Below are 26,058 nucleotides of genomic sequence, written 5' to 3'. Positions count from 1 at the left end.
CAGTTTAATATAAAGGTAGGACGCTGACACCCAAATGTATGAGTCACAGTTTGTCTTACCATAGTCATATTGTATTGACATCAAAACATGTTACTACTGCTCACTCAACGGTGAATGTAATTTGTTTTCAATTAAAATAGCGTATACATTTGTGTTAGGTTTCGTGATTCCTACACAGAAGCACATGACAATATCGTGAGATGACGCCAGTCACTGTAGTTCTCGCTATTGCGTGAAAAGCTGTTCAGAATCTAACTAACTGCACGTTTTACATCGGAGGAGACAGCAGGGTTTCGAAAGCGAAACATCAATTCAACGGGGATTGGCGTTGAATAATATATTAACGTTAGCTACACTGTTTTGCTTGGTTAAAGGTACACGTACTAAAAAAGGTAAGGTTGCTTTTTATTTGGGAATTATTTGCTAAATTGCTTCTAATTTTTAGCAGTATAAATAAGCTAGCTAACATAACTTGCAGTAGCTACCCAATGGCTAGTAACGTTAACGTAGCTAGCTATTTGAACAGCCGTTATTTAGTAAATGAACAAATGGTGTATCTTATCGCCTAACGTTATAACTAAACTGCAATATATTTTTGGAGTATGATGACAACACTTTGGGGATAAAATGTCACACAGTTGGTTAAAAAAAAATCTGATTACGATGTTAGCCTAGATTTTCAGCTACAATGTTGATGCGAGGCGTGAAATGCTTGTTCTACAACTTTCTCGAAATTATGAATGGATAGCTAAATCTGCTATTGTCTAGGTTTTATTTTTAACCGTGGCTAGCAAAATGTAGGTAGTCGCCAGTGTTGGCTTGCTAGCCTCTTGTAGTTTCGTTTCGAAACGCAATAACATATTCTGTCATGAAATGTTAGTTAATTTTAACTAGTCAATCGTCTCGACAGTCGTGCAACCTGCTCCCCTGTAGCCATTCTGATAATTTCATCAAGCGGCGGAGGCAAGGTGCATCGAACTGATGCGACGCCCATCGGCTGCGTTTACACAGGCAGCCAAATTCTGAGCTTTTCTATAATAATTGGTATTTTGACCAATCAGATCTTTTCACATCAGGTCATTTTCAGAGCGGACCTGATTGGCCAAAATACCAATGAATGAAACAAAATATTAGAATTGGGCTACCTGTGTAAACGCAGCCATCGTGGTTTAGTTTAGGCCTGTGGATGTACAGCACTAATATGATGGGCGAAGTGAAAAGCCTGGATTACCAAACCGGTTGTAATGCCCGGATGCATTGTTTATATAATGCTAGCCTATTAGCTAACTAGTTGTATTATGAGGCAGACAGGGATGCTGTCAATGTTTACAGTAAATGTGCTTTGGTTGCAGCCAGTTAGCTGAAAAGAATGCACCAGGCAGTGTGGGCTTAAGTTTTMAGATAGGCCTACTGTCCAATTGTTTACTTTGTTGCAATGCATATAGTAGATTCCTATTAGTGCTGATATATCATCAAACGTGGCCCCYGGGTTCAAGCAGTTGCTGTCAGTTCATGCAGCTGACGTTTGTTTCTTTCTAGAAATGTGAACCAAATCACATTTTATTGGTCACATACACTGTTTAGCAGGTGTTATGGCGGGTGCAGCGGAATGCTTATGTTTCTGTCAATCGATGCAGWAAATGTCAACAAGCACACAATTCAAAATGAAAAAATAATAAAAAATTGACAAGCAGTCTCATACTTAGCCTCATTGTGATTGACTTCAAGGTCTTCAATTGTACTCAACAAGAAAAGACTCAAATGAGTCTTTTAGGGCTATCTTTTCTGACTTTATTTTACTGTCTGTTCCTGGTTTTACAGTTGAAGTTGGGACTGGACTGTTTTCCCTTTATGGYCTAGCCCTAGCTGTTGACTAGTGGAATATTCCTGGAACACTGTCCTCCTGGGGATGCATGCTGTTTTCTGGACATGCATGATGCCGCGTTAGGCAAATCTGGAGCAAGTTAATTTAACTCTGGCAMGCATTCAATTTCATTGCAAACAAGAACACTTCCTTCTCCTGGCTTGCCTYTTGAGAGCTCGTCTGTGCATTACGTTAATGAATTGTATTATGGTTCATTTGGATCGTACTTTTTATCTACCGTGCTTTCGGGTAACATTAAGTATCAGAAGGAGGGTGCAATTGCTAATACCTTCTGGCTCTTTATGCGGTTGAAGCATGCAACATCGTTCTATGTGATGGGCTTGAATCAGGTCCAGCCATTTATTGGATCTCTATGGCAGCCATGGAAATAACTGCTCAAACCACTTACGATTTTTATTAGTTATTTTACTATCAGAGAAAGCTGGAGAGAGGAGAAAGTACAAGCCTTGTTGTACAGTAGGCTTGGTTGGGATAGGCCTATCTGTCCCATATTGTCTCTCTTACTTTACAATCAGAAAGGAAAAACTACAGGCTATCTGTCTCTGAGCCATATTGTCTTCATTCCTTCACAATCAGAAAACATAATAGAATGCATATTGTCTAGTTATTTCTGTCTTCCTTCAGGGGCACTGTCCGGGGGGGGTATGCAGGTTTACATAGAGGAGAGCCTTAAAGCCTAACTGAATTTAACTGCTTTGTTCAAGGGAAGAACGATAGATTTTTACCTTGTCAGCTCGGGGATTCGATCTTGCAACCTTTCGGTTACTAGTTCAACGCTCTAACCACTAGGCTACCTGCCGCCCCAATGAACAACAGCGACTGAATGYAAATATTACAGTTGATTAAAATATACATTTTGGGGGATGGCCCTGTCTTCCGGGGGATGGATGCCGGGATGGAAGTTAGCCCTTTGATGGGCAGCTGGCATCAGAACCCGCACGGCTTGTTTGAAGGAGGTTCAGATGACGGGACCTTCAGCTGGTGGGGTTGGGTGGAGGGTTGACGGTGTAAACTTTTGCTGCAAGTAAGAGGGACGAGGGGTAACCAGTAGCGTAAATGTATTTCTCATGATTTCYACCCATGAGTGAAGAGAGGGAGGTGATAAATAAACAGCTATGCCTGTTGGTCTATTAGAAAGTATGGTGGAATTACATTATTCTCCTGTGGCTCATTGGCTAGAGGATAATAAGTGACTGGCATTTCACACATGGTTAATTGATAGAGGAGGAGGAGTGACATGAAGTTGTGCTGTTGATGAGAYCATTTGTAAACAAATAGAACGTTCCCGCTGTGCCCATGATTAAGGAAGTAATGTAAATTACATTGTACAACTGAACCAAAGTTTAATGCAAGAAGATGCATTCAGACCAGGACTTCCTGATTGAACTTCCATTAACTCCATGTTAAATTAGAATATGGTGGACATTTAGGCTTAACATTTGACATTTCATCACTCAAGCCTAAATATTTGCTCATTAGATATCTATAATTTGAGCGACCCGAGACATTAGTCTCAAAGACATGAAACGTCCTGTCATTACTGTTTCTAGTGCATTGTATAGCCTAGTTCACCATCCAGTGTGCTAACCGATGATGGATCCCTGCCATATATATATATACACACACAGTTGAAGTCGGAAGTTTACATACACTTAGGTTGGAGTCATTAAAACTTGTTTTTCAACCACTTCACAAATTTCTTGTTAACAAACTATAGTTTTGCCAAGTGGGTTAGGACATCTACTTTGTGCATGACACATGTCATTTTTCCAACAATTGTTTACAGATGGATTATTTCACTTATCATTCAATGTATCACAATTCCAGTGGGTCAGAAGTTTACATAAAATAAGTTGACTGTGCCTTTAAACATCAGGGGAAATTCCAGAAAATTGTGTCATGGCTTTATATAGCCTAATTGATATCATTTGAGTCAATTGGAGGTGTACCTGTGGATGTATTTCAAGGCCTGCCTTCAAACTTAGTGCCTCTTTACTTGACATCATGGGAAAACCAAAAGAAATCAGCCAAGACCTCAGAAAAAAAACTGTGGACGTCCACATGTCTGGTTCATCCTTGGGAGCAATTTCCAAACGCCTGAAGGTACCACATTCATCTGTACAAACAATAGGACGCAAGTATAAACACCATGGGACCACGCAGCCGTCATCCAGCCCAGGAAGGACACGCGTTCTGTCTCCTAGTGACGAACGTACTTTGGTGCAAAAAGTGCAAATCAATCCCAGAACAACAGCAAAAGACCTTGTGAAGATGCTGGAGGAAATGGGTACAAATGTATCTATATCCACAGTAAAACGAGTCCTATATCGACATAACCTGAAAGGCTGCTCAGCAAGGAAGAAGGCACTACTCCAAAACCACCATAAAAAAGCCAGACTACGGTTTTGCAACTGCACATGGGGACAAAGATTGTACTCTTTGGAGAAATATCCTCTGGTCTGATGAAACAAAAATAGAACTGTTTGGCCATAATGACCATCGTTATGTTTGGAGGAAAAAGGGGGAGGCTTGCAAGCCGAAGAACACCATCCCAACCGTGAAGCACGGGGTGGCAGCATCATGTTGTGGGGGTGCTTTGCTGCAGGAGGGACTGGTGCACTTCACAAAATAGATGGCACCATGAGGAAGGAAAATTGTGGATATATTGAAGCAACATCTCAAGACATCAGTCAGGAAGTTAAAGCTTGGTCGCAAATGGGTCTTCCAAATGGACAATGACCCCAAGCAAACTTCCAAAGTTGTGGCAGAATGGCTTAAGGACAACAAAGTCAAGGTATTGGAGTTGCCATCAAAGCCCTGACCTCAATCCTATAGAAAATTTGTGGACAGAACTGAAAAAGCATGTGCGAGCAAGGAGGCCTACAAATCTGACTCGGTTACACCAGCTCTGTCAGGAGGAATGGGCCAAATTTCACCCACCATGTTGTGGGAAGCTTGTGGCAGGGTACCCAAAATGTTTGACCCAAGTTAAACAATTTGAAAGCGATGCTACCAAATACTMATTGAGTKTATGTAAACTTCTGACCYACTGGGAATGTGWTGAAAGAAATAAAAGCTGAAATAAGTAATTGTCTCTTCTATTATTCTGACATTTTACATTCTTAAAATAAAGTGGTGATCCTAACTGACCTAAGACAGGGAATTTTTACTAGGATTAAATGTCAGGAATTGTCAAACTGAGTTTAAATGTATYTGGCTAAGGTGTACGTAAACATCAGACTTCAACTGTGTATGTATGTGWATTTATATATATAAATATACACCTTTTGTACATAAAATAAAAATCTAAATTAAAACATCAAGGAAAACACAAGTCCCCACCCCAGCAGCGTTAGGCATCTTGCTCGCCCTAGCAGCAGAGCAACAGTTCTGACCACCATATATAAGCCCCAGTGCTTTGTGTAGATGTCAGTCGTCGCTTAGTTTTTCTGAAGTTCAGTCCTACACACAGTTTGTTTTATATAGGTGATTCCTGTTATTGTGGTAATTGCGTGTGGACTGCAGGGAGACGGTGAGTCTCCCCTTTAATTTTCCTAGTGAATGCGGCCAAGGGCTCTGTCTGCATCCCAAATGGCTCCATATTGTTCCCGTGTCAAAAGTACTGCGCTACATAGAGAATAGGGTGCCATTTGGGGATCACCCTATATCGGTAGGAGCCAGGGATAGTGGTACTCTCTTCATCCATGAGGCGACTCCCTCCTAAGAGGATATTTCAGTTTATAGAACTCAACAGTGTTGCAAGCATTCTCTTCTTAATCATTCTACTCAATCGTGCTCTAAAAAAATGAAGTTTACAGTAGACCACTGGTCATTGTGACATTGAGGCATGAACTGGTTGCATGTTGGAACCTGTGATGGAAATGACATTGTTTGTTGTGACAATAAGTAGGGCCGGGACGATACCAGTATCGCGATACTCGTTAATGTCGTGGCAAGGAAACAAAACACGAAGCGGATTTCACTTCTCCAGGAAAACAGCCCTAATGTTGGAAACAAACATCATTATGTTGTCATCCAGAGTCACATGGATTTATTTTCCAAGCTATAGCACACAATATATTACATACACAATTTGTAAGTCGCTCTGGATAAGAGCGTCTGCTAAATGACTTAAATGTAATGTAATGTAAATGAAGGACCAAAAAGTTTCATCTGCTTCGTGTTTGAATTTTTGCCATAGAAAAAATATTGTGATAYTGGTTTCGTCACAGCCCTGACAATAAGCCCAAACACACAATTTTGTGATGTGCCCCAACCATGGCTGTCCAACTAGCTGACAGCATGCTGGTGGAAAGCATTCMATTTGGTTGGTGAAGCATTTACCATTACATGAACTAACGGTGAGTTGATCACATGATGTGATTGTGTGTCACTGTCACATGTTGATTAGTCAGGGGCTCTGGGTTACTGTGCGGTTCATCTGGATAGGACTGAGACAGGTGTCTACTACTGTCTGGCTGCTGTCTATAGCTGTAGATTACAGCGTTATGCTAATCTTGGCCTTGCCTTGGCTTGCACTACAGATATGGGCCAGTAGTGTATGAATAACACAGCATCAATGGGTCTAAATAGGTAAAATGCTAAATTAATCATTGTTTCCTATTTCCGGTTATGGATGGCTGAAATTAAATTAGCAYGTATAGAGCTGCAGAGAAGTGCCGTTTTTCTTTCACTGACAGTCCCCTGCAAGACGGGAAGTGACTAAGCATCTTCTTAGACTGTAACCAAATATTATAACTAGCACTGTAACCTTATCAGTTTTGTCACACAGGTTTGGCAAATCACATGGGCGCGCCTTGGGTGTTCTTGATCAATGTTTCTAGCTAATATTTTTTTATTTTATTATTTTTTTTCACCTTTATTTAACCAGGTAGGCTAGTTGAGAACAAGTTCTCATTTGCAACTGCGACCTGGCCAAGATAAAGCATAGCAGTGTGAACAGACAACACAGAGTTACACATGGAGTAAACAATAAACAAGTCAATAACATGGTAGAAAAAAAAGAGAATATCAGTGACAATGTTGTGTGCTCGCTGGGCTATTTCCTAGAGCTGGTTTACCGGTAAATCTATGTATGCGTGTGAAAGAGAGAGAATGACAGAAAGACAGGTGTCGTTGAAAGCTTGTGCTGTCAGCAAAGCTGCTATTTAGTCCCAGACAGTCCCTAACTGAGCCTATCGATTGATTTGTCTACAGTAGTCTTTTTTTACACATTTGTCCCCCTTCAGAGGACAAAAGTAACTTTTGTTTTACAGCTTTTGGCTGTAACTTTGGATTGACAACCCCACCATTCTTATTCGTAATATAATTTAATTAATGGAATGAATAAATACATTTTTAAAATTCATAAAGGATAGTTTTTTCATCCATCAGTATATTTGAGATTCTGGAGGATAAAATTGAAATTGTAACCAGCATTGTTACGGTTGTTAGAACAGCCGCCAGGACTTATCAGACGATAAAGATTGCCTGTGTCTGAAATGACACACTATTCACTATTTAGTGACTACTTTTGTTTTTTTACTCTTGCTAAAAGTWGTGGCATTATATAGGGAATAGTGCTATTGTAATCTGTTATGCTCTTTAATGTGAATGTTGTAGAGCAGGATGCCAATGAATGTTACCCATCTGGTCGGGTCCTCTGGTCAGACTAGTGAGACAGGATCAGGACAGACGGGCTTTGGCAGCCAGGGGAAATGGGACAGTCAGTGTTTCATAATAACACCATTATTCAATGTGGCCTAAAAAGAGGGGGGAGGGGGGAGGGAGACAGCGCCTGATGCTGGTGATCTGCCACTGCTGCTTTCTCTTGCTTGTCAGATTGAGTGTGAGAGACAGGATTAGTGCTGTGTGTGTGTGTGTTTTATTTTTTAATCTTTTATTTAACCTTTATTTAACTAGGAAAGTCCGTTAAGAACAAATTCTTATTTACAATGACAGCCTAGGAACAGTGGGTTAACTGCTGTACACTGCCTGATTGATTGTACAAGCCAAGGGGACCCTATAACCTTTGGCTACATTGAACACTTTTCTCTTAGCTACTTCATGTAACTAACATATTCATGCTTCGCGTATTCCTCTTTGATTTAGAAGATACTGTTGCACAAACATTCTGATTYAGTTCTACACCATCACTGGTATTATCAGGCTGTATTGCTAATTACGTTTKCTCTGACTCAGTACATTTATTAGCCAGCTAACTAGCGATTAGGCCCAATTTGACAAAAGACAAAGTAGCTGTTTGCACATGTAAGAAACACAAACTAATAGTGTAATTATAGAACGCCAGTAGATTTATATTAAAAAGTGAAAACCGCATCGTTGTCATCAACATTGTTGCATTGCCCATGCAGTCTGAACGCAAGTGAACGACAAATGCGCTCTTTGAGTGACAGGGCGGGGCTAGGCTTGTGTGCCAAAGAGAGGAGTCACAAAAAGCAGAAATATAGATTAAATTAATCACTAACCTTTGATGATCTTCATCAGATGACACTCATAAGACTTAATGTTACACAATACATGTATGTTTTGTTCGGTAAAATTCATATTTATATCCCAAAATCTTGGTTTACATTGGCACGTTATGTTCAGTAGTTCCAAAACATCCGGTGATTTTGCAGAGAGCCACATCAATTTACAGAAATAGTCATCATAAATGTTGATGAAAATACAAGTGTTATACATGGCATTTTACATCCACTTCTCCTTAACTTCTCTAGGGTAGGGGGCAGCATTTGGAATTTTGGATGAAATGCATGCCCAAATTAAACTGCTTGCTTCTCGGGCCCAGAAGATATGATATGCATATAACTGGTAGATTTGGATAGAAAACACTCTAAAGTTTCCAAAACTGTTCAAATTGTGTCTGTGAGTATAACAGAACTGATTTGGCAGGTGAAAACCTGAGAAAAATCCATTCAGGAAGTCATATTTTTTTTTTGTTGTAGTTTTCTATTCAATGCCATTACAGTATCCATTGACTTAGGACTCAAATTGCAGTTTCTATGCCTTCCACTAGATGTCAACAGTCTTTAGAAATTGTTTCAGGCTTGTATTCTGAAAAATGAGGAAGTAAGAGCCGTCTGAATGAGTGGACCCTAAAGTGTCACAGAGCTTTTTCATGCGCGAKACCGAGAGAGTGCCTTTCTTGTTTACCTTTTATATTGACGACGTTATTGTCCGGTTGAAATATTAGCGATTATTTAGGCTAAAAACAACCTGAGGATTGAATATAAACATCGTTTGACATGTTTCTATGAACTTTACGGATACAATTTGGATTTTTTTGTCTGCCTGTTTTGACTGCGTTTGAGCCTGTGGATTACTGAAGAAAACACGCAAACAAAACTGAGGTTTTTGGATATAAAGAGACTTTATCGAACAAAAGGAACATTTATTGAGTAAATGAATGTCTGCTGAGTGCAACCATATGAAGATCATCAAAGGTAAGGGATTCATTTTATCTCTATTTCTGACTTGTGTAACTGTTCTACTTGGCTGGTTACTGTTTGTAATGATTTGTCTGCTGGGCTATGTTCTCTAAAATCTGACAATGTGGTTGGATTCACAAGAAGTTAATATTTAAACCTATGTAAAATATGTTTTGTTTTCTGCATTTTTAATAATGAGTATTTCTGTATTTGAATTTGGCGCCCAGCAGTTTCACTGGCTGTTGAAGAGGTGGGATGCTAACGTCTCACGTACCCAAGAGAGGTTAATGCAACCGCTGTGTCAGATTCTTTTTAAACTTTACGGAAAAAGCAAACCATGCAATAATCTGAGTACGGCGCTCAGACGACAAATCAACCCAAAKAGATATCCGCCATGTTGGAGTCGACAGAAGTCAGAAATAGCATTATAAATATTCACTTACCTTTGATGATCTTCATCAGAATGCACTCCCAGGAATCCCAGTTCCACATTAAATGTTTGTTTTGTTCGATAATGTCCATCATTTATGTCCAAATTCCTCCTTGTTGTTCGCGCGTTCAGTACACAATCTAAACTCACGACGAGAGGGCAGGTCCAGACAAAAGTTCAGACGAAAAGTCATATTACAGTCCGTAGAAACATGTCAAACGAAGTATAGAATCAATCTTTAGGATGTTTTTAACATAAATCTTAATCAATAATGTTCCAACCGGAGAATTCCTTTGTCTTCAGAAATGCGATGGAACTCAAGCTAACTCTCACATGAACACGCATGGTCAGCGCATGGTCAGCTCATGGCAGACTTTACTCAATCCCCTCCTCATCTCGCCCTCACTTCAGACAGTAGAAGCAGTCATAACAAGTTTCTAAAGAGTGTTGACATGCTAAGTGGAACGCCTTTGGAAGTGCAACATGACCCCATTCCCACTGTATCTTGGATAAGCAAAGAGTTGAAAAACTAAAACCTCAGATTTCCCACTTCCTGGTTGGATTTTTTCTCAGGTTTTTGCCTGCCATATGAGTTTTGTTATACTCACAGACATCATTCAAACAGTTTTAGAAACTGCAGAGTGTTTTCTATCCAAATCTACTAATAATATGCATATCCTAGCATCTGTGCCTGAGTAGCAGGCAGTTTACTCTGGGCACGCTTTTCATCCGGACGTGAAAATACTGCCCCCTACCCCAAAGAAGTTAATACATTAAAAACAGGTCCCTAGCGGACTAACAACAATATGGCTGCTTGTTACAAAAGACATGGAGAGGGCGAAAGAGGGACAGAGACACTTAACATTGGTACATTTTAGAAACTACTCTCACTTATAGCACTCCTATACTTTACACACGAACCGCCGCCCGCTTGGAGTAAGAAATCATGAACGTATTTACGTGAAATTCCTAGGTTCGCCGTGGCTCTCATCGGAACCGTACCATCTTGGAAAGGGGGTTTGGGGCCTTTTCGCGTCACGCTTTTAAAGCTCTGATTGTCCAAAAGGGTTTTCTCTGTTGTTCTCCTCTGCAGTCATCCGGTATCCGGTGACTTGTCGTTGTAGTCTTGAACAGAACTGAATGTTTTTTTATTCTCCTTTCATTCGCTATGGAAGATAGGCTAGCCAGCCGTGTCGATGGTTCCCAGTGGGGTGATGAGAGTAGCGTACTATGGTGGTTTGAGCAGAGTAGTAGAGTGGTCCCTCTTCAATTTGCTTTTCTAGATACTTAGGATAGTTAATCAGCCGTACCCGTGATTGTCCGGGAGGCTACTTTATCATCTCTACCTCGTGTAGAGCTTCAGAGTTCAAACCACTTTAAACGTGAGCTGCAGCTCTACGTCTCTCTGGTCTGATATGTTAATTATTAACCAATCATTTTATACAGTTTGTTAGAAAGGGCGGTTCCGTCAGGCTGACACACTCCCTGACCTCACTCAAGGGCGTGACTTGTCACTGTGCAAAGTTTATGTAAACAATTATCTCTTATGGCTCCTAAAATCATGTCCCTTTCTTAACAAAAACACTTTCACCATTGTTCATATTTCATGCACAACGCGGATGTCGTACATGTAGTGGGTGTACTTTCCAATTTACAGTATTTCCTTTATAACATTTTTAATAACATCAAAATAACAACCAAAATGACGTTAGTGTTCTTTAGATCGCCTCAGACCATTCCCCATGTTCTATGTTAGAAATATTGTTCCAGTATTCGCTTTAGATTGTGTTAGAGTTTCGTCGGGAAAAGTCTGAAACAAAGGCACATTCCTCTGATGAACATTGGAGAGGGAAACCTGAATGTTCTGTCCTTGATTTACAACAGGGCGTGAGGTGTTAACCCCCACCAGTTCCCTCCTTCCCCCTCTGTGGGTGAGCGGGGGTCTGGTTGAAGTAATTTATTGCAAAGCTGATCTGACCTATTTGGATCCTACAGAGGGTCAGACATTTGATTCCTATACACGATCGGAAAGATATCACTTTTTCTGTTGAAAGAAAGTTTGTTCCTGCGACACTCAAGTTGTTTGGGGAAAATATTTTATTATATTTTAACTATAAAATATGTGTGTTGGGCAGGGGAATGTAATTGTGTCTTGTCTGTTTTAATGAACTATATTGATTTCATTTGAATGGCGCAGCCATGGCCTAGGCTGCACAAACCAGTGACATAATTAAACTTAAAATATGCTATTCTATTCTTTTGAATAGAATACCCACATCGGCACACGCCCACCCACATCAGCACACCACTGTTCCCACCCGTCACCGGTGCCGGCTGCGCAACGGGATGTATAAAAGGCGTAAACCGGCAAGAAAGTGGTAAAAATGGGACTGTTTGAAAGGGGGTCATATAAACATTGCCCGATTCTTAATTAAAACATTTTACATGTAACATACCGTCAATTCGGTGTGAAAACTCTCTGGGGGTTTCAGGAAGACCCACTTTGGCTGCTGCCTGGGCCTTTTGCCAGCCTGCTTCCTCATTCTCATCACCTTTTTTGTAATCGGACAGATGCAGTGCTTGTATCTTTAGCAGTGTGGCCAAAACTGTGCTAAGACTTTCATTACTTTCCCCGTTGCCTCCTGTTAGAGGGAGGGAGTAAAACAAGCAAGGAGAAGAAAATCACTTCCTCATGTTATTGGCCTAAGATGTCTTTTATAAGCTTAATGCTGACAACTAGGCTAACCGGTATGACAAATTAGAGAAGATGTCGAACATCATCATAGTCTAAGTTCACTATGTTTCACAATTTCCCTTCCACTGCCTCACTTTCCAGAACTCCAGCTAGTCATGTTATCTCAAATGCAAACTCTCACCCAACACAGTGGTATGTGCATGTAAATGCCATACAGGTTTAACTCATGTTTTTGCTTTGTTTCCTTGTTCCTCAGGCCAACAGTGAGCAAAACAGACCATGTCTCAGGACAAGAACAGCTACCCCGGGGTCATGGGGGAGAACAACCCCCTCCACAACAACGTCTACGGACCGCCCCAGCCCGGGTTCGGGATAGCCCCTCCCAACTACACCCCGGCTCCAGTGCAAGCTCCATACCCCGGCCAGCCTGCACCCTACGGCCAGCCTGCACCCTACGGCCAGACTGCACCCTATGGCCAGCCTGCACCCTACGATCAACCTGCACCCTATGGTCAGCCCGGGTTCCCCCAGGGAGGCCCTGGATTTGGACAGGGACCGTACCCTCAGATGCCTTATCCCCAGGCCCCGTACCCCGCGGGGCCCTACCAGCAACCTGCACAGCCAGGGTGCCCTGGTGACCCCAACGGTGAGTGGAAGGAAGTTGACATCTACTAGTACAGAATGTGTTTTCAGAGACTGCTTTTTGTTGGTCATTGTTTAGGAGAGTGGAGTCTTCTTTCCTACACTGTAACACACTGTAGGTAACTCTCAGGCTATACTGCAGTTTTGGAACCTTAACTACCCATGTGTTCCACATCATTATTCCATCATTATTCGGCTACAGTTAAATGAATGCCGTTACGAAAGTCTTCACTCCTGCTTATGTGCCATAAAGCTATGTCAGTTTTCCGTTTTAAAAGGCACGTTTGGAAATTCTTTCTATTTTGGTCGCGGTTTGGTTTTCCTCTTAGATGGACGTATAATTACCCCTGGAAACTGCTGCCTGTGCGTCTTTATTTCACTGTCCTTCATTAACCATCTGACTAACTGATTGACAGATCAATAACTATCAATATAGAACTCACTCAATGACCTGTGTTAGTAACGACCCATGTGGTGGTCTAACAATTGACAAGCATTTGATTGCCAATATTTTGTTATTGTTGTTGTCGGGGGTTTTCAGCTTCCATGGGTGACGGTTACCATGGTGATGTGCCACCATCTTACTACGACAATGAGGAGTTCACCAACTCTGGCTTTGAGGACAAGAGCATTCGACAGGCCTTCATTAGAAAGGTGAGGAAGGAGAGGAGACTGCATGAATGAGAACAGAATAGAAGGTTAACCTATAGTATAATGGGACTGGGATAGTGAATAGTGAAAAGGAGAGATGTCGTGTGGGGAAACTGCTTTTTTCACACGATCTGGCCAACTTATTACCTTATCACCTTTAAAATGTAAATAAAACACTATAAAGAGTTTCTATAATGTGTCATTACATACCTAGGTTTGTGTCGAATTTGAAAGCGTTTTGAAGGGCGGCGCAAAAGTTAACAGCGGCTGTTGAGAGTCATGATGGCTTGCTGTGATGACGCAAAAAATGACTAGGTATCCCCCTTACCCTGTCCCATGTCAATCGACACTTGAATAGAAACGTAGTTCACACCCTAGATTTTGATGCCGACACAGTCGCTACAGTCCCGTTAGTTTTCATTGCAGCCTCGTTTGAGTGTCGCGGCTGCGCACATTTTGGGTTGGTCACCGTTAGCTAGAAAAGTTTCAGGATTTTATTTCCAAAGCCAATGTTATGTGTTGACTGACCTTTTATCATAGTTATTCGAAAGCTTTGTTGAAACAGTCCTATAACATCTGTCTATCCAACCTTCTCCCCCTCCCAGGTGTTCCTGGTGCTGACCGTTCAGCTGATGGTCACCTTCTCCTTCGTGGCCGTCTTCACCTTTGTGGACGACGCCAAGTTGTTTGTGCGTCGTAACCCCTGGACGTACTACGTGTCCTACGCCATCTTCTTCGTGTCTCTCATCACCCTCAGCTGCTGTGGAGAGTTCCGCCGCAAACACCCCTGGAACCTGGTGGCATTGGTAAGGCTCTACCCTATTCATTATACTAAACCGCTGGAACCTGGTGGCATTGGTAAGGCTCTACCCTATTCATTATACTAAACCCCCCTGGAACCTGGTGGCATTGGTAAGGCTCTACCCTATTCATTAACTAAAACCCCCTGGAACCTGGTGGCATGGTAAGGCTCTACCCTATTCATTATACTAAACCCCCCTGGAACCTGGTGGCATTGGTAAGGCTCTACCCTATTCATTATACTAAACACCCCTGGACTGGTGCATTGGTAAGGCTCTACCCTATTCATTATACTAAACCCCCTGGAACCTGGTGGCATTGGTAAGGCTCTACCCTATTCATTATACTAAACCCTGGAACCTGGTGGCATTGGTAAGGCTCTACCCTATTCATTATACTAAACCCCCTGGAACCTGGTGGCATTGGTAAGGCTCTACCCTATTCATTATACTAAACACCCCTGGAACCTGGTGGCATTGGTAAGGCTCTACCCTATTCATTATACTAACACCCCTGGAACCTGGTGGCATTGGTAAGGCTCTACCCTATTCATTATCTAAACACCCCTGGAACCTGGTGGCATTGGTAAGGCTCTACCCTATTCATTATACTAAACCCCCTGGAACCTGGTGGCATTGGTAAGGCTCTACCCTATTCATTATACTAAACACCCCTGGAACCTGGTGGCATTGGTAAGGCTCTACCCTATTCATTATACTAAACACCCCTGGAACCTGGTGGCATTGGTAAGGCTCTACCCTATTCATTATACTAAACCCCCCTGGAACTGGTGGCATTGGTAAGGCTCTACCCTATTCATTATACTAAACACCCCTGGCGGAACTGGTGGCATTGGTATGGCCTTACTCTGACTGCATCCCAAGTATCACCCCATTCCGTAGATGGTGCACTACTTTTGAAGTATTGCACTATGTAGGGAATAGGGTGCCTTTTAGTAGTGCATTATGTAGGGAATAGGGTGCAGTTTGGGATTCATATCAACTATGAGATGAAACACAGATTTGAGTGATGACCTGACTGTCTACATATTAGTTGTATTAGACTCTGTGAGAGGGATGTGTTGTGGTTGTAATCCTGACGTTGTCTGTGTGTGTCCTCAGTCCATCCTGACCCTGAGTCTTTCCTACATGGTGGGGATGATCGCCAGCTTCTACGACACGGAGACTGTCATCATGGCTGTGGGCATCACCGCTGTGGTCTGCTTCACCGTGGTCCTCTTCTCACTACAGGTCAGTAGTACACACCACCATCACACACACACACACCACCACACACACACACCACACACACCACACACACCACACACACACACACACACACACACACACACACACACACACACACACACACACACACACACACACACACACACACACGGCATGAACACACACTCTCTGTCCTTACTCCCATCTTGCTGTCAGTACCACTCACTCACACTTCCTTTGTTGTGAACCATGATACTATGTGGTCTTTTTCTGCCTCCATGGCCTTTTGTTTCAGTTTCACTCTAAAAATCGCGTACTATTACTATCGCGTACTATAAATATCATGTACTTTACATACTATCACGTACTATTACTATCACCTACTATAACTGTCACCTACTATAACTGTCACCTACTAAAACTATCACCTACTATAAATATCATGTAATATCACGTACTATAAATATCATGTAATATCACCTACTATAACTATCACCTACTAAATATCACCTACTAAAAATATTGCGATTATTACTATCACCTACTATATCTATCACCTACTATTACTGTCACCTACTGTCACCTACTATTACTTCACCTACTATATCTGTCACCTACTATTACTGTCACCTACTATTACTGTCATCTTAACTAAAAATCAACCTACTATAAATATTGCGTATTATTACTATCACGTACTATATCTATCACCTACTATTACTGTATAGCACACTACTGTCACCTCTATACTGTCACCTACTATTACTGTCACACTACATTACTGTCACCTACTATAAAATATCACCTCTATAATATTTGCGTATTATTACTATCACGTACTATATCTATCACCTACTATTACTGTCACCACTGTCACACTACTATTACTGTCACCTACTATTACTGTCACCTACTATTACTGTCACCTCTATTCACTCGTCACCTACTACTAAATTATCACCTACTATAAATATTGCGTATTATTACTATCACGTACTATATCTATCACCTACTATAATCTAATCACCTTACTATTTCACTTCATCTCCTACATATATCACTACTATAAGTTATCACCACTTAAATATGTCTTACGTATTATACTTATCACATACTATTACTATATTTCACCTACTATTACTGTCACCTACTTATCACCTTACTATAAGTATCACCAACCTATAAATATGCTATTATTACTATCACATACTATACTATATACTACATACTTATCTGACTAAGTATCACAACTATAATATGCGTATTACTATACTACATCACTATACTACATTACTACTTCACCTCTTTACTACCTAATTACTATCACCAACTATAAATATGCGTATTATTACTTATCACCTGCATAAAACTATCACCTGCTTAACTATCACCTGCTATAACTATCACCTGCTATTACTATCACCTGCTTTATTACTATCACCTGCTATTACTTACTCACTCATATACTATACTTACTTATAACTATCACTACTATAACTCATCCTACTATAAATATAGCATATTATTACTATCACCTACTATATAATCACTATACAATATCACTATTAAAATAATGACGATAAATACTATACACATACTATAACTATCACTTACTATTGCGATACTATCACCTACTATGACTATCACCTACTATTACTATCACCTACTATAAATATCACCTTATCACTTACTATAACTATCACTACTATTACTATCTACGTACTAATACTATCACATACTTCATATACCTATCACGTACTATAAATATGCTATTATTACTATCACATACTATATATATCCACTACTATATATATCACCTACTATTACTATCACTTACTATCACCTACTATAAGTATCACCAACTATAAATATTGCGTATTATTACTATCACATACTATTACTTATCAACCTACTATTACTATCACCTACTATTACTATCACCTACTATTACTATCACCTACATAAAATATCACTTACTATAACTATCACCTGCTATTACTATCACCTACTATTACTATCACTTACTATCACTTACTATAACTATCACTTACTATAACTATCACCTACTATAAATATAGCATATTATTACTATCACCTACTAAATAATCACATACTATAACTATCACCTATTATAAATAGTGCGTTATAATTACTATCACATACTATAACTATCACTTACTATTTGACATACCTATCACCTACTATGACTATCACCTACTATTACTATCACCTACTATAAATATCACCTATCACGTACATCATACTATCCTACATAGTATCACGTACTATACCTATCAGACATATACCATATCACGTACTATACCTATCACCTACTATACCTAATCACATACTATCACCTATTTCACGTACTATAAACTATCCACATAACTATCACCTTCTATTACTATCACCTTCTATACTATCACTTACTATACTACCCTATAACTATCACTTACTATAAATATCCCCTATAACTATCACTTACTATAATTATCTATCACTTAATAACTATCACCTACTTTAACTATACACGACTATAAATATCACCTCTATAAATATTGGTATTATAACCTATCACCTACTATAAATATCACTTACTATACTATCACATACTATACCTATCACATTACTATTACCTATCACGTTACTATAAACTATCACATACTATCACCTTACTATACTATCACCTTCTATTACTATCACTTACTATAACTTCCCCCTATACTATCACTTACTATAACTATCCCCTATAACTAATCAATCTACTATAACTATCCCCTATCCACTTACTAAAACTATCACCTACTATAAAAATTGTGTATTATAACTATCACCTACTATAATATCACTTTACTATAACTATCACGTACTATACCTGTACGTACTATACCTATCACGAATAAATTGCATTACTATACTATCACCTACTATAACTATCACCGACTATAAATATCACCTACTATAAATATCACCTATTATAAATATAGCATATTTATTACATATCACATACTATAACATATCACATACTATAACTATCACCTACTATTAATATCACTTACTATTACCTACTAACTATCACCTACTACTATCACTATCACCTACATATAACTATCACCTATTACTATCGTTTACTATCGCCTACTATTACTATCGGCTTACTATCGCCTCACTATTACTATCGCCTACTATATATCCTATCACTTACATCAATACTATTACTATCACTTACTATTACTATCACGTACTGGAAATATCACGTAATATCACATACTGTAAATATCACGTACTGTCACCTATCACGTACTCTTCACTATCATGTACTATAAATATCACTTACTATTACTATCACCTTACTATAAAATATTGCGTACTCGATATCTGTATCACTACTATTACTATCACGTACTATAAATATCGCTTTACATAAACTACTGTAAATATAGTCGAATATCACACACTGTAAATATCACGCACTGTAAATATCACGATACGGTAAATATCACGTACTGTCACTATCACGTAAAATATCACGTACTGTAAAGATCGCCTACTGTCGCGTACTGAAAATATCACTTACTATACCATACTATAAAGATCGCATACTTATTAACTGTCAACAGACATATTACTATCAAGTTATCTATAAATATCGGCTTACTATTACGATAACATGTAATATATAGCGTATATATCCACACTGTAAAATAATCACGCACTGTTAAATATCACGTACTGTAAATTATCAGTTACTGTCACTATCACGTAAAATATCACGTACTGTAAAGATCGCCTACTGGTCGCGTACTGTAAAGACGCCTACTGTCGGCGTGACTGAAAATATCACTTACTGTCGCGTACTGTAAGATAGCTGCGTACTGTCAATATTCACGTACTGTAAATATCGCCTACTGTCGCGTACTGTAAATATTGCGTACTGTAAATATCACGTACTGTAAATATTGCGTACTGTAAATATTGCGTACTGTCGCGTACTGAAAATATCACTTACTATCGCGTACTGTAAATATCGCGTGCTATTACTATCACGTACTATTACTATCATGTATTATCGCGTGCTATAACTAACACATGCTAGCCCATAGCCTTGACAATTGAGGAACTATGTTCTGAACCTGTGAGAATTGAGGAACTTGCGGAGGCTTTAACCTCAACTCAATAACAATCCTTGACAATCCCTAATTTCCTTGTTTGCTACCCCAATCCAGAGCAAGTATGACTTCACTTCTTGCCGGGGCGTTCTGTTCGTGTGTCTGATCGTCCTGCTGCTCTTCTCCATCCTCTGCATCTTCATCCGCCACAGGATCCTCCACATCGTCTACGCCTCCCTGGGAGCCCTGCTCTTTACCTGTGTAAGTAGAGTCACTTGACTGCATCAATAATGGGCTGCATATGAATAGCAGTTTTCATTCAAATTGCTCAAACAGCTTTGTAAGGGGGGGGCAGTCAACTCATCCACCACCACTGTGTCACCTGCATAAGTATATTAATGAGACGTCGCATAGTTTAATCCCAGGAAGAGAAAGCTTTATTATAGGGTGTCTCTATTGTTTATCAAGTACATCTGTCATTTTTCTTGTATGGTCAATGGGATGGTTGCAAAATGAGAAGGTTGAGGCAGGGCTATACACATTGAGCTCTAACAGCATAAAAGCTCAGCGGGACAGGAACTGACTGAGTCCAATTGTCTGGACATGTGACCGGGTTATCAGGCTGCTGTTTTCCACCACTGCCTGGGCCCAGTCAAACTGAGATCATTTCATCTGCAGAGTGGAAAAGTGGGAACGAAGCAAGAATTTAAAAAACGGTGCTACATTCTGGAAACTCGAAAAGGGAAGAAAATGACCTTAGTGATGCCATCAGTCAGTGATGGGAGCCAGTCAGACTCACCAAAACTCTCATTCACCTTAAACCAAGGCAGTATAAAGGGATTCTGAGAAATGAAAAAGGGATGGGAAGAGGACTGGTGTTGGTGAGGATGGTGAGGGGGTGGGGAAGAGGACAGCGTGTTGGTGAGGATGGAGAGAGAGGGGGTGGGGAGAGGACAGCGTGTTGGTGGGGATGGGGGAGAGGGTAGCATGTTGGTGAGGATGGACGAGAGAGGGGGTGGGAGAGGACAGCGCTGTTGGTGAGGATGGAGGAGAGAGGGATGGGGGAGAGGACAGCGTTTTGGTGAAGGGATGGAGAGAGAGGGGTGGGGAGAGGACAGCGTGTTGGTGAGGATGGAGAGAGAGGGGTGGGGAGAGGACAGTGTTGGTGAGGATGGAGAGAGAGGTGGAGAGGAGAGGTGTTGATGGGGATGGAAGGGTGAGTGGTTGAGATGGAGAGAGAGGGGGGGAGAGGACAGCGTGTTGGTGAGGATGGAGAAGAGAGGGATGGGGAAGAGGACAGCGTGTTGTGTGAGGATGGAGAGAGAGGGGGTGGGGAGAGAGACAGCGTGTTGGTGAGGAGAGATAGGAGAGAGGGAGGGGGTGGGAGAGGACAGCTGTGTTTGGTGAGATGGGGAGAGGACAGCGTGTTGGCTGAGGGGACGAGAGAAGGGATGGGGGAGAGGACAGTGTTTGGTGAGGATGGAGAGAGAGGGATGGGGGAGAGGACAGGTGTTGGTGAGGATGGAGAGAGAGGATGGGGGACGAGGACAGCATGTTGGTGAGGATGGAGAGAGAAGGGATGGCGAGAGGCCGCACGTTGGTGAGGATGGAAGAGAGAGGGGCATGGGGAGAGGACAGCGTGTTGGTGAGGAGGAGAGAGGGTGGGGAGAGGACAGCGTGTTGGTGAGGATGGAGAGAGAGGGGGTGGGAGAGGACAGCGTTTGGTGAGGATGGAGAGAGAGGGATGGGGTAGAGGACAGTGTTGGTGAGGATGGAGAGAGAGCCGGATGGGGATGAGGACCAGCATGTTGGTGAGGATGGTGAGAGAGAGGGATGGGGAGAGGGTCAGTGTTGGTGAGGATGGAGAGAGAGGGATTGGGGAGAGGAAGCGTGTTGGTGAGGATGGAGAGAGAGGGGAGTGGGGGATAGAGGACAGGGTTGGTGAGCGATGGAGAGAGAAGGGTATGGGGAGAGGACAGACAGTTGGTGAGGATGGAGAGAGAGGGATGGGGGAGAGGGTAGCAGTGTTGGTGAGAGGAGGAGAGAGAGGGATGGGGGAGAGGACAGCGTTGTGGTGAGGATGGGAGAGGGGGGGGGGAGAGGACGCGTGTTGTGAGGATGGAGAGAGAGAGAGGATGGGGGAGAGGCAGTTTGTGAGGATGTGAGAGGAGAGGGTGGGGAGAGGACAGCGTGTTGGTGAGGAGGGAGAGAGAGGGATTGGGGGAGAGGTACATGCTGGTGAAGGATGGAGAGAGAGGGATGGGGGAGAGGACAGCGTGTTGGTGAGGATGGAGAGAGAGGGTAGGGGAGAGGACAGAGGTGTTGGTGAGGATGGAGAGAGAGGGATGGGGGAGAGACAGCGTGTTGGTGAAGGATGGAGAGAGAGATGGGATGGGGAGGAGGAGAGGTGGGGACAGCGTGTTTGGTGACGGATGGAGAGAGTAGGGATGGGGGAGAGGACAGCGTGTTGGTGAGGATGGAGAGAGAGGGATGGGGGAGAGGACAGTGTTGGTGAGGATGGAGAGAGAGGGATGGGGGAGAGGACAGCGTGTTGGTGAGGATGGAGGAATAAGGCTCCTGAGTGGCGCAGCGGTCTAAGGCACTGCATCTAAGTGCAAGAGGCGTCACGACAGTCCCTGGTTCGAATCCAGGCTGAATCACACCCGGCTGTGATTGGGAGTCCCATAGGGCGGAGCACATTTGGCCCTGCGTCATCTGGGTTTGGCTGGGGTAGGCCATCATTGTAAATAATAATTTGTTCTTAACTGACTTGCCTAGTTAAATAAAAAAATAAGGAAGGACATATGGAGAGAAGGGGTGGAAAAGCGGGCCCAGTGACCTTTAATGATGCCTGGAGGAAAGCATGGAAACGGTGACATAAGACATACTAGAGGGAGGGAGGGAGGGAGGGAGGGAGAAGGACAGATGAAAGAGGGATATACCGAAGAGAGGGATGAATACCAATGGTTGTGGGACGCGAAGGAGAGCGGGGATGAAGAAAGACCATTTAAAGACGAGAACATTATTAAATGATTGATATTTTATTCAGTATAGTCTATATGATGATTTCAGGCTAATGCAGTATGGCAGAACATCACTGGGTAACATTTTAAGAACTTGGGGCTTTAGAAAAACATCAGCATAACGGGCTGAATCCTAACCTGCAAATCCTGATGATGTACCTACTCTCCCCTATTTGACCAAGAGAGTTTGTGTGTATCTATTGATATGTAGGCTACATGTGCCATTTCTGTTCTTGTATTTTAATACAGAAAATGTATTTTTTTGTGTGGACCCCAGGAAGAGTAGCTGCTGCTTTTGCACCAGCTAATGGGGATCCTAATAAAATACCAAAATACTCAGATCTGTATGCAAGAGTTAYGATTCATTCCTACGTGACTGATTGCCTCGAAGTAATTATTCCTGACTCCATGTTCTGTGTTGTAGTTCTTGGCTGTGGACACCCAGCTCCTCCTGGGCAACAAGAAGCTGGCTCTGAGTCCAGAGGAGTACATCTTTGCCGCTCTCAACCTCTACACCGACATCATCAACATTTTCCTCTACATCCTGGCTATCGTAGGCCGTTCCCGCGAGTGATGGAGTGGCTCCCTCTAGGGGAAAGGGAGAGGAAGGCATCCAGGAACCTCTCCTCAGTGTGGAAGAATGAATGATGCTCTTTCCCCTCGCTGTCTTTGTATGATTTGTTCCTGCTCTCATTCCTCTGTTACACCTCCCCCACCTTCACCCCACACCYTTCAGGAGACGAATTGGGTGACAGAAAATGTGTTCTGTCACCTTTAGCAGTAGCCGATTTAAACTCAGTTGAGTGTAAATCGGAATTTAGTTTAGTCTGCTACTTTAGCAGCAGGCCTGTCATAGAGTGCCGCAAAGTGCATACTTTTTAATTTATTTATGTAAAATTCCTTTGAAGTATGTTACTACAGTGACAGAAGTTACACCTTAACATTCCTTGTTTTGTTTTTAATGCCTTCTGCTTGCTCTGTCATCCTTGGCAATCTGCTTCTACTTACACAGATGGTAGCTAGCTAGTACAGCACTTCTTAATATTAGCTGAACAAACACTATGGAACTCTCCTTGATGCTCTGCCTTGCCTTGTAGGTTAAGTGCTGTAGAGAGATTGAGAGGGAAGGGAGAGTTATGCTATCTGAGAGAGCAGTGCTGTGATGGCGGCAAGTGCTTTATAAGGAAGAAACCGTTCTAGAAACACCTTTCCTGCTATATCCTCTCCCTCTGGTGTTCCCTCCTTTTCCTGCCAATGTAAATTAACTCTGCATGGCACCTGAAACACAGCTGAGATGAGCTGAATAGATGAATAAAAACCCTCCAGAGGGATGATACCTCTCCGGCCTTCTTGTTACGTAGCTGTACATAGATCTATGGGAATTGTATATGACACTTACTTTCCTAACCAGCTCTTTCTAGGCATGCCCGGGGAGTGTGTGGCTGTGATGCTTGAAGGGAGAACAATATGCTCACTCAATGTACAGTATATGACTAATGACATCACTACGCATAGCTAACCATTACAAAGACCAAAACTTGAATAAAATGTGACTGATGTTTGTTTTGTTAACATGGATGTGTGACTTATACACATGAATATATTTATGGAATCCCTGATTTCCCCCCCACCCCCCACACTAAGCAAAGTGTGGAATGTACCATCGGCTATTTTGGATTTATTTTCCCCCTCGTATTTTCCCTTTTTCTTACTAATTCCTCATTTGTTTCCTTGTCTTTATGTATAGTAAATACTATAGTGTTGATTTTTTTTTTCTCCATTATTACTAATGTGAAATGTTGAAGTATTGGAATTTCTGAACACTTTTATACAGATGTTACAAAAATATCACTAGTTGCTTGTGATTTTAAAAACCTGACATGCTGTAGTAGATAGATGGACACGGAGATTGAAGGACATAAGTTATTAATGATCTATTTATTGAAGTTGCTGTAGAAGGCAAGGCTGCTGTGAAGTTGAARGTGAATGAGAAGGATACTCAACACTACATTTTCTGCCCTTCTGAATGATGCATGGTGAGGTCCTCCCAGGAGAGGGAAGTTTATTATTCAACATTTGCGTCCCAAATGGCACCCTGTTTCCTACTTAGTTCTCTGGTCAAAAGGAGTGCTTTAAATTGGAAATCAGGTGGGCTTTGAGATGCAGAGTGACGTATATTCTGAGGTTTCCTGCTCAAACGTGAAGGATTAATGTAAATACTTGAAGACTCAAATGTAGATTAAGGAGAGGCTGAAAACAGACAGAATCACTAACACTAGTCACTAGAGAGAACATTCTTAGTTTTAACACCCCACTACTACCAATGCTGACCAAGCCATTGAGATGTTCTCCATTGAAACAAGACGCTTAAGTTACATCCACTAATATGAATACCATTTTGAAAACCACATCAAAGCTTTGAATCTCTGAGTTCAGTTATGTTTTGACTCCTGTTGCACGACCCTTTCCCATTGTTGCATGTGCTGTGATTGCACACTGGGCAGTGCACTAGCTGTTTCTTTGAGACACGTGGAATGAAGAGTAATCATATGATATAATGATAGTGTTATTGTGCTGCCTACAGCCCTGTTTTAACCATGTTGATTTAACTTGTGTTTTTATCTAACTTATATATATATAATACAACTCCTTAGTGGTTTGATGTGTTGAGTAATTTTGGGCTTTGTAGTTCTGTTTGCACTGTAAATTCGCATTAAAATTGAACTGGAATTGCATTCCTCTACACTGCCGTTTTGCTTTTCATCAGAGTTACAACAGAAAAATTGTCTTGGATCGTGTGTGGTTTGAACCACTGATTGATGTTAACGCTATAATAGTGCTTACACGTTAAAAAACTGCTTTTAATATAAGGGGAGAGAGAATAAAGTAGACGGCGCGCGTCAAACGTTTGATTTATGACCCTATGTCCGGATGACGCGTTAATGCTCAAATATGGGCATCCGGTCAGGACATCCTGGCGGGAAGGTGTCACGTGGTTATGCCCAAAATAAGGGCATACTGTTCTTGTTGTCAGGTGTTAGAGTGTGTGTTAATTTATGTCTATATTGCATCTATTCCTTTGAAGTTGTCATGATGATTGATGTGTAGGGACCTCGTTGAACTGGGGGGGATGTGTTTGAACATT

General features: G+C 41.6%; 1 protein-coding gene across 2 annotated transcripts; it reads left to right on the top strand.

Moving 5' to 3' along the window:
- Nucleotides 1–196: 196 nt before the first annotated feature.
- Nucleotides 197–25,656, top strand: LOC112068395 (protein lifeguard 1). 2 transcript variants are annotated; one of them, XM_070438133.1, is made up of 8 exons: nucleotides 197–392; nucleotides 12,034–12,144; nucleotides 12,718–13,107; nucleotides 13,645–13,757; nucleotides 14,360–14,560; nucleotides 15,677–15,805; nucleotides 20,008–20,151; nucleotides 23,338–25,656. In XM_070438133.1, exons 3-8 carry the CDS (start codon nucleotides 12,741–12,743, stop codon nucleotides 23,485–23,487), a joined length of 1,104 nt encoding a protein of 367 aa, XP_070294234.1. In that variant the 5' UTR covers nucleotides 197–392; nucleotides 12,034–12,144; nucleotides 12,718–12,740; the 3' UTR covers nucleotides 23,488–25,656. The 2 variants fall into 2 exon arrangements, with proteins under 2 accessions (XP_070294234.1, XP_023991307.1); XM_024135539.2 differs by lacking the exon at nucleotides 12,034–12,144 and having other exon boundaries at nucleotides 198–392.
- Nucleotides 25,657–26,058: the final 402 nt, after the last annotated feature.

This window comes from Salvelinus sp. IW2-2015, unplaced genomic scaffold, assembly GCF_002910315.2.
Source record: "Salvelinus sp. IW2-2015 unplaced genomic scaffold, ASM291031v2 Un_scaffold495, whole genome shotgun sequence".
In the NCBI taxonomy this organism is placed as follows: Eukaryota; Metazoa; Chordata; class Actinopteri; order Salmoniformes; family Salmonidae; genus Salvelinus; species Salvelinus sp. IW2-2015.
Note: the sequence above shows the minus strand (reverse complement) of the source record. Positions and strands in the feature narration are given on the sequence as shown.